At 40.4% G+C, this 13,447-nt stretch overlaps 1 protein-coding gene across 20 annotated transcripts in view; it reads left to right on the forward strand.

Annotated features, from left to right (window-relative positions):
- Window positions 1–13,447, forward strand: part of TNRC6B (trinucleotide repeat containing adaptor 6B) — a 258,256-nt gene that overhangs the window by 176,442 nt on the left and 68,367 nt on the right. For 17 of the 20 annotated variants that reach the window (XM_030320703.1, XM_030320711.1, XM_030320706.1 and 14 more), the window contains 2 exons: window positions 4,409–4,496; window positions 9,403–9,424. In XM_030320703.1, the coding sequence (XP_030176563.1) occupies window positions 4,409–4,496; window positions 9,403–9,424 (110 nt within the window). Of the gene's footprint in view, window positions 1–2,311; window positions 2,622–3,018; window positions 3,085–4,147; window positions 4,252–4,408; window positions 4,497–9,402; window positions 9,425–13,447 lie in introns of those variants that run through there. The other 3 variants (XM_030320705.1, XM_030320717.1, XM_030320716.1) reach the window with 3 other exon arrangements.

Genomic DNA, 13,447 nt, shown 5'->3' on the forward strand with positions numbered 1-13,447 from the left:
TTTTTAAGTTTATTTATTTTTGAGAGAGAGAGAGAGAGAGAGCAAGAGCACAAGTGAGGGAGGGGCAGAGAGAGAGGGAGACACAGAAGCAGGCTCCAGGCTCTGAGCTGTCAGCATAGGGCCTGATGCAGGGCTCAAACCCACGAACTATGAGATCATGACCTGAGCTGAAGTCAGACGCTTAACTGACTGAGCCACCCAGGCACCCCCTTCCCCAGAGATTTCAATGTAGTGGGTCTGGGGTGCTACCCTGGTAATGGTTTTGTTGATTTTGGTGGGGGATGGGGGGACAATCTTGAACTTAGAGAAGAGTTGCAAGTATGTTAAAAACAACAACACTTTTCCTGAATCATTTAGGAAAAATTACTATCCCATTGTCCCACCACCTGCATCCCTTTCCCCTATACTTTAGTGTATTTAAAAAAAAAAAAACCAAGAACATTCCCCTGTATATAACCACAATAACAACCATCAAAACAAAACAAAACACTGATACATTACTACCATTTAATCTGTAGCCCCTACTCAGGATTTGATACCCCAGTAATGGCCTTTATAGCAAAAGGATCACACTTTGCATTTGGTTATTATGTCTTGTTGGTCTCCTTCCGTTTCCTTGATTCAGTGATCTTGAAACTTTTGAAGATTGCAGAACATTTGGCAGAATGCCTCTCAACTTGAGGTTCTCTGACATTTCATCATGATGATATTCAGATTGTACATATTTGAAAAGAATATCATAGAAGAAATTCTGTGTTCTCAGAGTATCTAATCACGTAACTCATGATTTCAATTTATTCCATTATGATGATGTTCATGTATTTTACTTGATTAAGGTGATGTCTGCCAGGCTTCTCCTCTGTGTAATTATTCTTTTCTCCTTTTTGATTAATAAGTATTTTTACGGGGAGACACTTTCAAACTATGTGAATATTCCATTCCTTTCACCTTTAACTTATATACTTATTTCTATCTGGATGAACTCATGTTTTCCTGTTGTATACAATGACTTAAGATTTCTTACCATCATTATTTTTATGCTCATATTGCCCCAGGTTTAGCTTGTAGGAACCCCTTCACATTGGTATCTGCAAGCATTTGACATGCCACATCATTTGTTGAACTTTTCCTTGCTTCTGGGCAACAAGCATTCCTCTTTCATTTTGTACTTTCTTTCTTCTAGCCCCAAATTAGCTTTTTTTAAAAAAGAACTCTAGTTCTTTTAGTTAAGAATGGTATTTAGAAGCCAGAGTCTGGGTACTAGTTGTGTTCATTGCTATTTGGGTTGCTTGTTCCCAAGCCCTCTCAGTAATAGAGCTAAGGAGAGAGAGAGAGAGAGAGAGAGAGAGAGAGAGCGAGCGCGCGCACACGCACGTGTGCTTGCATACATGAAGGAATATACACACATGTGGGCTCACAAAATTCTATCCATGTTTATTGTTATGTCTGTCTCTATATATTAAAAACCATGAGTTGATGCCAATAGCTAATTCTGATCCAGGCCCACAGGACTCTTTTGAGACTTTTCCCTTTCCATTTTGGTAACTACCTTTTTCAACAGTGATAAACCTGATTGTCATCATCATTAATGTATTTATTTATTGATCAGTCCCTCTGTATGTAACCATTACCTTCCCCACGTGGGTACCTGCTTCTCCTTCTTGGGCTCTGGTTCAGCATGGGGATATTTTAAAGCTCCCCAAAGATGCTAATGTGCAGCCAAGATAGAGCACAACTGATTTAGAAGAAAGATGAACTTGGGGTGTCTAGATGGTTCAGTCAGTTGAGTGTCCCACTTTGGCTCAGGTCATGACCTCGCGGTTCGTGAGTTCAAGCCCCACGTCAAGCCCTGTGCTGACTGACATCTCAGAGCCTGGAGCTTGCTTTAGATTTTGTGTCTCTTTCTCTCTCTGCCCCTCCCCTCCCATGATCTGTCTCTCTCTCTCTCAAAAATAAACAAACATTTAAAAGGAAGAAGAAAGGTGAACTCTGTACTTTTTGATTCATTATTAAATGAATGGCAGGTTTGTAAGTCAGGTTTGGTTTGGGAAAATAAATTGTTCCTAAGGAAGTGAAATCTAAAGAGAAAACTCAATTCTACCAATATAAGCAGTAAAAGATCAGGGTGAAAGCACAGCCTGTCTCCTGGAAAGCTTGGAAAAATATTTGTTTTGGAAGTAAATCTGCTTGTAGTGAACATGAATTTCAGTTCCTTTCTCTGAATTACCTGTTTATAGGAAAAAATACTTGAAAAGGTTAGTTGTTTTTAAGAATGTGTTTCATTAAAGACTTACTTTTTTTTTTTTTACATTGCATTTTTAAAATAAACTTTGTAGAATAGACCTAGAAATTGCAATTCACTGCTTTTTAGAGCATCGAATATTTAACCAGATTTTTAGACTGTGGTTGCTCTTTTTCTGTAGTCTGTTGCACTGTAAAATATAGGCACCAAGTCACAGTAACTGGGTCATGAGGAACGCCATCTTCTTCCACTTGGAGCCAGAGGAAGCAAGAGGCTCCGGGAGCCAAATACAACAGGATCTGTGGCCAGCCTACCTTAGATGGTCAACATCCATCTTGCCAATTTTCATAAAGCCGTGTTCTTAAAGTAGTGCAGTGCTGTAAGTGGATTTTCACCAAGAGCTTCACCCTGAGACTGATGTGCACACATTCTGACTCCAGAGAAATCCAGTATTCAACCTAAGGGAATTAAAATAAAATCTCTTCCTTGTTTGTGTTTTTATTTTTATTTTTTTTAATGTTTATTTATTTTCGAGAGAGCGTGAGCAGGGGAGGGGCAGAGAGAGAGGGAAACAGAGGATCTGAAGCAGGCTCTGCAGCAGCAAGCCCCATGCAGGGCTCGAACTCACGAACCACGAGATCATGACCTGAGCTGAAGTCGGATGCTTAACCGATGGAGCCACCCAGGCGCCCCCTTGGTTATATTTTTAAAGTTTTCATTGAAGTTACCTTCGGAGTGTGAATTGTGCACATTAGGATTTTGTATATTTATGCCAGAGGCACAGAAGGAGAAAGGCCAATGTTTGTCAATGTGAACAGAACCACAGAAAGCTCGATGCATGGGTAAAACACCTATTTTGTTGTCGTTGTTGTTTAATTCTTATTTTCTATAAATAAAGCATTACTTATCTGTTGACGAGAGCCAACTTCATTGTTGGTCCTCAGTTCCTTTGTACAGGCTGAGTGGTTACATTCCCCAAAAGTGATTCCTTCCAGAACTGTCCCTGTGATTTTTGCCACGTCTGCAAACGATGAGTTTGATGTGTTGGGTCACCTGAAATCACAAGTATCTGTTCAGTATTTGGGGGCACCGGGAACTAGAGCTCTGAGTCTCCTTCCAGCTCTGAAATTCAGGATGCGTGGCATCAGGATTTCCTGCCTTGAGCTCTGAAGTAACAGCAGTAGTTTTGCAATGCATTCTTCCTATTTGATACATAGAGAGTGAAAGTTGGCAGCTTACCATATGCATTATATTCAAATATATATTAGAATGTTCCATAAGAGAATAAGTATTACTTTCTGAACGTACTTTTCAGATGTGAGGCATTACATTATATTAATTTCTTAACATTCCAGCACATTTCTTTAACTAGAATCTTTAGTATTACGTATGACTTTTGTTCTAATTGAGGGCAGCAAAACCTGGTTGTCTCAATTCAGGTGTTCAGCAGGATGCAACTGTGAAGTCACTTGGTGAGGAATACATGGATTTATAGGACACACGGTACCTGCCTTAAAAACACAAGTAGAGAACATGTAAAACATACAATATTAATAATGTAGAAGAAAAATACAGAATATAGAGCATAGAATTTTATAGTCACCGTTCTGATGATGTCAGGGGAGAATACCTAAATTGTGATAGATATTTGTGTACCATAAGTGAATTTATATATTCTGTATTATTTGTGAAGAATTTTTGCCTTTCATAAAATATATTCCTTTTTCTTTGACATTATTATTGCTGTATTTTATGTGTTTTCTACTTGTACTTTTAAGACCAAGTACTAAGAGTTCTATAAATCTATGGAATCCAGGAATATCTCCAGAACCAACTGGATGTTACCACATTCAAATCTGGTTTTTTGCTGAGTGGAAATACGTGTGTGTGTGTGTGTTCTTTTAGGAGGATATTGTAAAGCTCGCTTTAATGGGCTTCTTTGAAACCAAACTTGAAGCCCTACTTTGCAGAAAAGATAACAAACCAAAATACAGGGATAACTGAATGTGGTGAGTTTTATGCATCCTCTTAGTTTAAGTAAAATACCGTGTTCTGCTCAGTCACAGAGATGGCATGTTTTGCATACCGTCTACAAGCATTGAATTTGCTACACAAATAGACTGTGAATATAAATGTTAACCTTCTGGTGTGGCATTACTTTAACAGAGAGAAGGAGCAAGAAAGGGAAGAACAGTTAATGGAAGACAAGAAAAGGAAGAAAGAGGATAAAAAGAAAAAAGAAGCCACTCAGAAGGTGAGTTTAATGACTTAAGTCTGTCTTTACATCCACCAAGCATCTAGAATAAGTAACTGCCTTGGGTGGGATACCTGACATCTTAATAATGCTGCTTACTTTGTTCACTTGGAAGTTTTACGATTAGAAAGTGGGAGTTAAAGACGTACATTTGTCACCACAGAATACTCAATAATGCTGCAGCTGATTTAATGAGAGCACCAGTATACAGTATGAAGAAAGGCAAGTGAGTCCCCGCCACTTAAATTCTTGTCGAATGTCCTTACTCGTATCACAGTTAATCTCCATTTTCTTAGGTCAGCTTATAAACTAGCTTTTCAAGTGTCTCTGTAGTTCACCCCAATGTTCTCCTTTTGGTTCCTCTCCAGCATGGTCATCTGTACAAGACCACCTTCTGATAATTCCATAAAGAAACCTCCCTCACAGGCCAGTGGGCCTGCTTAAAGCTTTGGGGGAGATGGTATTGTGTGGCTTTGAGGAGCTTGCTTAGGGAAGGAGAGAGGCTAAAAGGAAAAGACCTACATCTCACTGCTGCCAACTGACAGGTCTTAGTTGACATGCTTGACCCAAGGTGCTGTCCTCTGCTTCAGTGTCTGTCCTGCAGGCCCCGCCCTTGTCTAATCTTATTTCCCCCACCTCCCCATTCTTTAGCATTGCCTGACTTGGGCTCAGGCTCGGCAGGCCTGCTTTTGTGCCATTTTTTTTTTTTTTTAACGTTTATTTATTATTGAAAGAGAGAGACAGAGACAGAGCGTGAGCAGGGCAGGGGCAGAGAGAGGAGGAGACACAGAATCCGAAGCAGGCTCCAGGCTCTGAGCTGTCAGCACAGAGCCTGATGCGGGGCTCGAACTCACGGACCACAAGATCAGGACCTGTGTTGAAGTCGGACACTCAACCGACTGAGCCACCCAGGCGACTTTTGTGCCATTTTTGGAGGTAAAGTGATTTGCCTCCAGTTCTTGTTACCACTACACAGAGCACTTGGGAAGCAGGACATTGCTGTGGGGCAGGTTCGAGGGTCCCTGCTACAGTGGCAGGTTATTGAAGCTCAGTTTAGGGAGGTAGAAACTGTTACAGGGTTCAGAGGGAACTCTAGATTTAGAACAGACTCAAGGCAGACAGTTGGACACAAACCGATGTAGGCTTTAAGGGGCACCAGAAGTTTTCCCAGCATTCTGGGCTATAGCGTATATTCCCATAATTCAGTTTTCTGAACTTTTGAACTAGATCATTTATAAGTCCCAGCCTAAAGAAATCATACTGGAAATATTTTCTGAATTGAATTGCATGTGACCCTGCCACATTAAACATACAGAATGTAATTTTATCTTTTCTTCATGACTTAATTATAAGTAATACTCGTTATTGTTTGGTGTTATAATAGACTGCTGTGTGCACTCTTTAGAGTCTTGTCTTTAATTGTGCTTCTGTTTCTATTCATAGTGGTGTGCTCACCATCTCACCCTCATGCTCTCAGGGTACCTACTTCTAATGTGTTGCTTCTAATCTGAGCTTGTTAGAATTGTCTACAATGTCAGTGAAGAGTCTGAATAAAGACGCCAGAGGACAACCCAGAGGCCTTTTTCAAACTTACTTCCCTTTAAGGACACAGCCCCATTTCACATTTTGAGGTTGCGATAAGCAGGTCCACCAACTATATAGGGTGTTACCAGAATGGTAGAGAGTGAACCTCAGCAAAGGCTTTCTTTCCTCTAGGGCATTTACATTTCGTCAACTAAGTTAGTATAAGAATTGGGTTTTACAGTCTGTATGGATGTATGATTCATAGGCTGGACCTTGGTAAACTTGAGCAAAGGCTGGTAACAAGAAGATACCAAATGGAGGGATTATTTCAGGCACTAGACAGTCTACATTCTTCACTTAGGTAACAGTGTTTCTCAACTGGAAAATATCAGTATCTGGGAGTGATTTATAATATATGCATCTGTAAACTTTTGCTGTGGATCCCACTAGTAGAAAAGTGATTTGAAATACAAGATGGTGTGGGTTTACTCAAGAGCAAATTGGGATTGGGGGCACCTGGGTGGCTCAGTCGGTTAAGCGTCTGACTATTGGTTTCAGCTCAGGTCATGATCTCACGGTTTGTGAGTTCAAGTCCTGATCAGCACAGAGTCTGCTTGGGATTCTCTCTCCCTCTGCCCCTCTCCACTCTGTCTCTGTCTCTTTCTCTCTCTCAAAAATAAATAAACATTAAAAAGTAAAAAATAAAAATGTAATGTTTATTTATTTTTAGGAGAGGGAGAGAGTAGGGGAGGGGCAGAGGGAGAGGCTAACAGAGGATCTGTAGTGGTCTCTGCACTCACAACACAGAGCCCGACGCAGGGCTCTAACTCACAGACCGCTAGATCGTGACCTGAGCTGAAGTCAGATGTTTAACCAACTGAACCACCCAAGTGCCCCTAAAAATATGCAGCTGGACAATCTCCCTCTGTACTTAACATCTGCATTAAGAACTGGTTCAGAAGTTGTGGCAAAGAGGAAAATCACCATAACCAAAATTTCAATTGGTTAGTTGTGAACAATGAAAACCCAATCATTTTTGTTCAGAAATGTTCTAGATTGGCTGTCACAAGATCCAGGCCAACGTGTGGCCTTGGATATTGTTTTATCAGACTGAACCATCGTGTAATTTCAGAGTTAAGTTCTGATTTAGCAGTTTTAAGGAAGAGTACAAAGCTTACCATGTGATTGTCTTCGTGGTTTCCAACCTTATTGTAGAGACAGCGCCTCAACTAGGAGGCATAAAATGTGCTATGATGCAAAGAATTGTAGAGAATGTGCCAGAGGTTCTATTACACGGTCATTCATTTATTCAATCAGCACCATTTGTGGTGCTTCCACATCCTTCTCGCTGCTTACCCTCGTGCTTTATAATCTCTTCCTGTCTGCTTCCCTGTTTGACTGACTCTAAGTGTCGCAAGGTTTTATTCCCTATTTGTATTTCCAGGAAGTAGGGCAGTCAGTGCCTGGTACATGAGAGTGACTCAAAAAAATATTTGTTTAATAAATCAATGGTCAAGAATGAGTGCTGGCAATGTAATTGTCTTGAAGAATTGACTTTTAAGTTAAATTATTTCCACACAGACATTAAACTTGAGCTTTTCTCATGAGCAGTTTGCTCTTTCTAGAGCCATCCCTGAGTAAACTGTGTTCGATTTTCATTCATGAGAAAGGTGTCAAGGAAGGATTCCATTCACATTCATTAAGCTGACGCTGCAAAAGAATCATTGTTTAGTGTTGGCAGAACACATGCTTTGATCATCCAGCCTTTCACCGTCTGGAGGACAGCTCTTTTAACAGAAACCACATTGTAAGACACATTTGACATTATTTGGGTTTGTCACTTACAGCTGGGGAAAGCATTGACTTCCTGTATAACTTGATCTTCAAAATGGCATTCTAAGAAATATTTATAATGTTATAAAATTTAAACTGCATTAAGGAATTGGTATGTGGAGACAAATCCGTTCATTCTTGGTTAAATGGAGTTTTAGAAGAATTGCACAGTAGACTTGAGCTCTGTAATAATTAGTACAAGGAAACACATTTTAAGGTGCTGTCTACTACGAATTCACTACAGTAGAATTAGCTTGGCTTTTAGTGCAAGAATGTAAGGAATGCTCCAGGAGGTCATACAACCAGATCATTTAACTCAGTCTGGCAATGGTGTGATGCAATCCACTATGAAGTGGGCTGGTTAGCTACAGGACGTACCCTCCAAAGATGGACAAGTTTTCATGAGCGCCCAGAGGAGTAACTTGGCATGCCTACCAACCACAAATAATCAAACATCTTCTTTTCTATTACAAAGTCAGAGAACCATTAAAAGATTAACATTTGGGAAAAGGGAGTCAAAATCATGCATGATCTCAATCACGATGATGGTGATGGTGGTGGTGGTAATTATAAGCCCTATTAGAATTCTGGCGCATTTCCTTTTGGATGTTTTTCTTACGCATGACCTTTTGTGGTTTTGTTTTAATATTATAGGGCATGTATAATTAGGTGCCCTCCTTTATTTTCCTCTCTTACTAGCAGAAGCAGTTTTCCGTGTGGCTTCTAATCATCATTTCCAAACTCTCTAAAAACCCATTTTTCTATTCAGCCTATCCAATCTTTTAGGTCAATCACTTCCATAGAGGTGTTAGTTACTATGTAAAGAAATACTTTCAACAAAGCAATCTTTATTTGTCCAAAATTTACATATTTCATCCATTGCTGTATATCATACTTTTTCCATGAACTTTGATTAAAAATAACAAACATTTATGAGCATTGGCATAGGATATCCAGTTTAATCCTTATAATAACCCTTTGTATGGAGATACTATTATTATCTCCATTCAACAGATAAATAGAAAACAGATCACACAGCCAGGAAGTGGCATGGCTTGGTTTTAAATCCTGCCTTCCTGCCATGGCCTCTGGTACGTCTGATGATGGGCCCTTGAACTTTTGCTTTCTAGATTTGAGATCAAGTGTTTGAGTCCATACTCCTAGGGTAACCTTTTTGTCTCTGTGGCTAATTTCATTTCTAGGCTACATCCATTTGCTTTCTAGTCAGATCATCAAAATGACAAACAGCATTCCTGGTACAGATACCTCATCATTTAATGAGAGTGGAATGCTTCTGGTTTTAATTTTTAGTGTCCTTCATAATTATGGTCATGTAAGTTATAACTGGACATATGGCCGTTGTCTTTATAAAAGGATGCCCGAACTGACTCTTGGTGTGTTTTTTTGTTTGTCTTTTTTTTTCTGGATTTGAACTATGCCTGTGTGTCTGACAGCTTGAATTACTTGAGTTATCAGAATTAAAGTAGTCTTATAATATCAAACTAGAAAATAAATCTCATTCACTTATGTCTGTTCGTTTATTTTTCAGGTCACGGAACAAAAAACCAAAGGTAAGATTGGTTTTTTTTTTCCTTTTGAAGTTGTTGGAACTTTCTGTGTTTAGATTTTACATTCTTGCCAACTCAGCCTCCAATCCACTCAATTAGTGAGAGTGGGTGCAGAGTAATTAAATTGGTTGTTTGCGGCCACTGAAGAGCAGTAATGATAAATTGAAAGTACTTGTAGTAGTGTTTCTGGTTGGCCTTAATTTTTTTAGGAGGCAAAAAAGATTAATACCTTGTTTGGAAAGTATATGGGTCATGATTTTGAACTGAACCTTTTCAAGCAAGACACTAGCCCCTAATTTACAGATGCACATTGCAGAGGATTTTTAATCATCTTGATCCATGACATGCATTGAGCCTAAAAGGGAGTGTTATGTCTAGGATAGTCACATGGTCTTCTGAGCTAGAGCCTGGAATATGCTTTTTTTTTTAAATAATGCATTTTAACTCTGTTGCAAAATAGTGATTGATGTATTATAAACAGAAGCAGATAGATGTTCCTCACGTCATCCTCAACCTAATGGTCTCTGTGTTTTCAGATCTCTCTTTCTAATGTTAATTTTGACTATGCAGTCTTGTCTGGTGCTGGCCACGCTTTTGGTCGGTTCCCTTTCAGGATGGTAGAATTGGACCAATGTTCTAGCTCCTATCCTTGCCCACTTAAATGTGTGGTTCTCAACTAGGGTACTTATTAAAATCTTTTGCATAGACTCGTCAAAGTACACAAGCATGGACCTCCTCCCAGATCTTCATGGTCTCAGGCCACAGCCCTGGCAGATGTATTTTGAGAAGCTCTACAGGTGCCCCCAGGACATGTCCCAGGTTGAAAACCACTACCCCAGATGAAGGGAATCACATAGGACTGTGATAACTCAGAGGAAGGTCAGGATGATGGATCAGCCAAGATGTGATGGGAGGCCTTCTAATGATTGGTTTCTTCATTGTTTTATTTTCTGTTATTGGACCACCAGGCCAAAGCCTGTCACACAGTGATGGAGAACTAATAAAGACCGTGCTAGTTTGTAAGGAAACTTAGTTCTGGGAAACAAATTCTCAGATGTCTAGACATTACTGTAATGTATTTCTAACCAAAAGGCACTTTCAGGGAGAATGTAGTCTAGGACCTTGTAGTGATTTAGAAAATAAACCGATAAACATTATTAGTTACGATTATCTTAATTACTTAGAACAGTGTTCTTCCCTTGTATTTTCAGGCAGTACCAACCCAGAAGTGGGCTTTATTTGGAAGTGTGTTTATAAATTACTTGTTTGAAATCCAAGTTATACTTTACCATAAAAATAGAGTTCTTGATAGTGGTATAGTGTCCATATTTTCTAAACCAACATACTGTCTAGGAAAGGATTTGGGCACATAGTGTTTATATTAACAGGCCTTTTTGATGATTTATGGGGACAACAGATGAGAAAATTAGCATTTTCCTGGAAATTCCAGGCTCTGTGGTTGTTGGAACATGGTGGTTTGGTTCCTGGGCCTGGCCACAACTCTTAATGTTCATGAAGCCACATCCCAGCTAAGCTGTGGAAGCAAGTTGCCCTGTATGGTACGTGGTGTTTCTGTTGGAAAATCGAAAATCCATTAAGGCATTCTTTCTCAGATTTTTTTTTCCTCTAGGTCTATTCTCAGAAACGCATTCCTCTTCCGGAACTCTACCAAAATCTTAAAAATCAAACTTTCTTTTCTACTTACTACTGAATTTTCTTTCCAATTAGGATCTTTCTCATACCTACCATAAAATCGAATACAGCCTCACAGTTTCCATACTCTTCCCACCCCACCCCCACCCACACCCCCATGAAAAAATTAAAGTAAAATAATCCTAAAGAAAGATGAGCACCTGTTTCAGGTCTCCTAAGGAATGTAATTAGTAGAACCACGGAGAAAACAGAGTAAAAATAAAAATGATCTCTGGAGTATATTAGACCGTAAGTAGAAGGAGAGGGAAAATGCAGATTTTGGAGAGACTAGGACAGGATTTCAAGTGGAGGTTATATGAAGACACAGCCTAGCACTGGGCCTGACCTTTCTGATTTTTTTACCCCACTTCAACCACATCTTTATGTTTGTTCCAAGAGCCTGTCTGCACTCTAAATCCCCTTCTTCACTTCCCTCAGCTGATGTTTCTGGGTCCTTTTCCTCTTCCCAAAGATGACGCCTTCCTCAGGCAGTCTCCCCGTAACTCTGCATCTGTCCCTCTTTCCCCAGTAGACCCTGTAAGAAAAACGGCTGTGTTGGTGCCAAGTCTGTTTGTACAGAGGACTGAGATCAGATTTGTCCGTATTTCAGAGAAAAAGTGGATTCCTTATACATTCTGTCTTTACCTTCCAGTATTTAAAAAAAAAAACAAAACAAAAACACAGAATTCTGGAGAATAGGGCGGGATTTCAAGTGGAGGTTCTGTGAAGACATGTGGACCTACTGGCCTGCAAACAGTACACAGCACTTAAGGTAGAGGCTTTGTTGGATGTTGGAGTTCGAATTGCAAGAGTCAGGGCGCCTGGGTGGCTCAGTCAGTTATGCGTCTGACTCTTGATTTTGGCTCAGGTCATGATCTCACGGTTCATGAGATCGAGCCCCGCATTGGGCTCTGCACTGACAGCACAGAGCCTGCTTGGGATTCTCTCTCTCTCTGCTCCTCCCCCACTTGTGTGTGCGCATGCACACATTCCCTGCCTCAAAATAAGTAAACGGTTAAAAAATAATTTAAAAAATTAAAAAGTTAAAAAAGGATCTCAAGAGGCTGTGGTGTTGATGTGACAGACCAGGTATAACAGGGATGAAGGTAAGATTAGGGTAGGCTGTACACTGGAGGGGTCTGGACATAGCAATTTTGCCTCGTGAAAAAGCTGTTAGGGTCATGGTTGGCTTAATGGTGCAGTTATCAGTATGAAATGACTGATTTATAAAAATTAAGCTGACCTTAAGTGGCATTAGTAGGAGTACAGCATCTAGGAAGGGATCTGCAGTTCTGTAATGGGCACCACACCGTGGAAAGAAAAAGATCGACTTCTGTGGAGCCTGTGCGGTTTGGGTCAATAAATTTGGTCAATAAATTTGAACCTGTGTCATATTTGCAAGGGTTAAACATGTAGGAATGTCTCCCCCCAGGGGAAGTGTTCCTACCTGAGGAAGCTCAGCGAGTGGTCTTCAAAGCTTTGAAGGGCTCTGGTGCCTGACGCTTAGCAGTCTCTTGGTAAATGTCTGTCGGATGTTTTGTTCAGTGACACTTATTCTGCTACCGAAAGTACTGATGGTGAGAGTCAAAGCAACAGGGAAAAGCCTCCAGCCCGATATAAGTTGAGATTTTTAGGTATTATCATCCGCAGCAGCAATTCCATGACCTTTACCCGACTGGGGCACAGCTGAGGGGCAGCACCTTCCCATCGGCATACCTGGTACATTGGCCACGACTCTGTCTTCTGAGTCTACCCCAGAAGGCATATTTAGGAGTGGCTGGTGGTGGTTGGGATAACCTTGAGTCTACTCTAATTTATTAAGATCTGAGGTGGGTTTTTCCTTCCAAGTAAATAATTTACAAACGAAAGTACTCGCAGTATCCCTCACACCTTGCAGAAACACCTCTGTATTCTTTAACGCTAAGGTGGGCGCCATTTGTTCAGAGATGCTTCTGGCTGCCACTTGAAAGTGAACGAATGTGAGGTATAAGGCATGTGGTTCAGATAGATGGCCACAGAATGGTCCAGATGAGAGGTAATGAGGGCTTGAACCTGGTTAGGAGCGGTGGTGATAGAGAGGAGGAAGGAAGGCATTGGAGAGATGTTTTGGTTCAGTGCAGTGTAATGATGATCAGATAATGACGACTTTTAGGTTTCTGACTCGAGGAGCTGGTTGGGTGATGACTCTGTTTCTTGAACTAGGAGATAATGGGGAGAGCTGGGGAACAAGTTTGAGAGTAAGGAGAAAAAGGGTGAAAGAGCGATCTGAGTTGGAGGTAGTGATTTGGGAAACACTTGGGCATACATGATAAAGTCTGAGCGTGGGGGAATTTG

Source organism: Lynx canadensis, chromosome B4 (assembly GCF_007474595.2).
Source record: "Lynx canadensis isolate LIC74 chromosome B4, mLynCan4.pri.v2, whole genome shotgun sequence".
Taxonomy (NCBI): Eukaryota; Metazoa; Chordata; class Mammalia; order Carnivora; family Felidae; genus Lynx; species Lynx canadensis.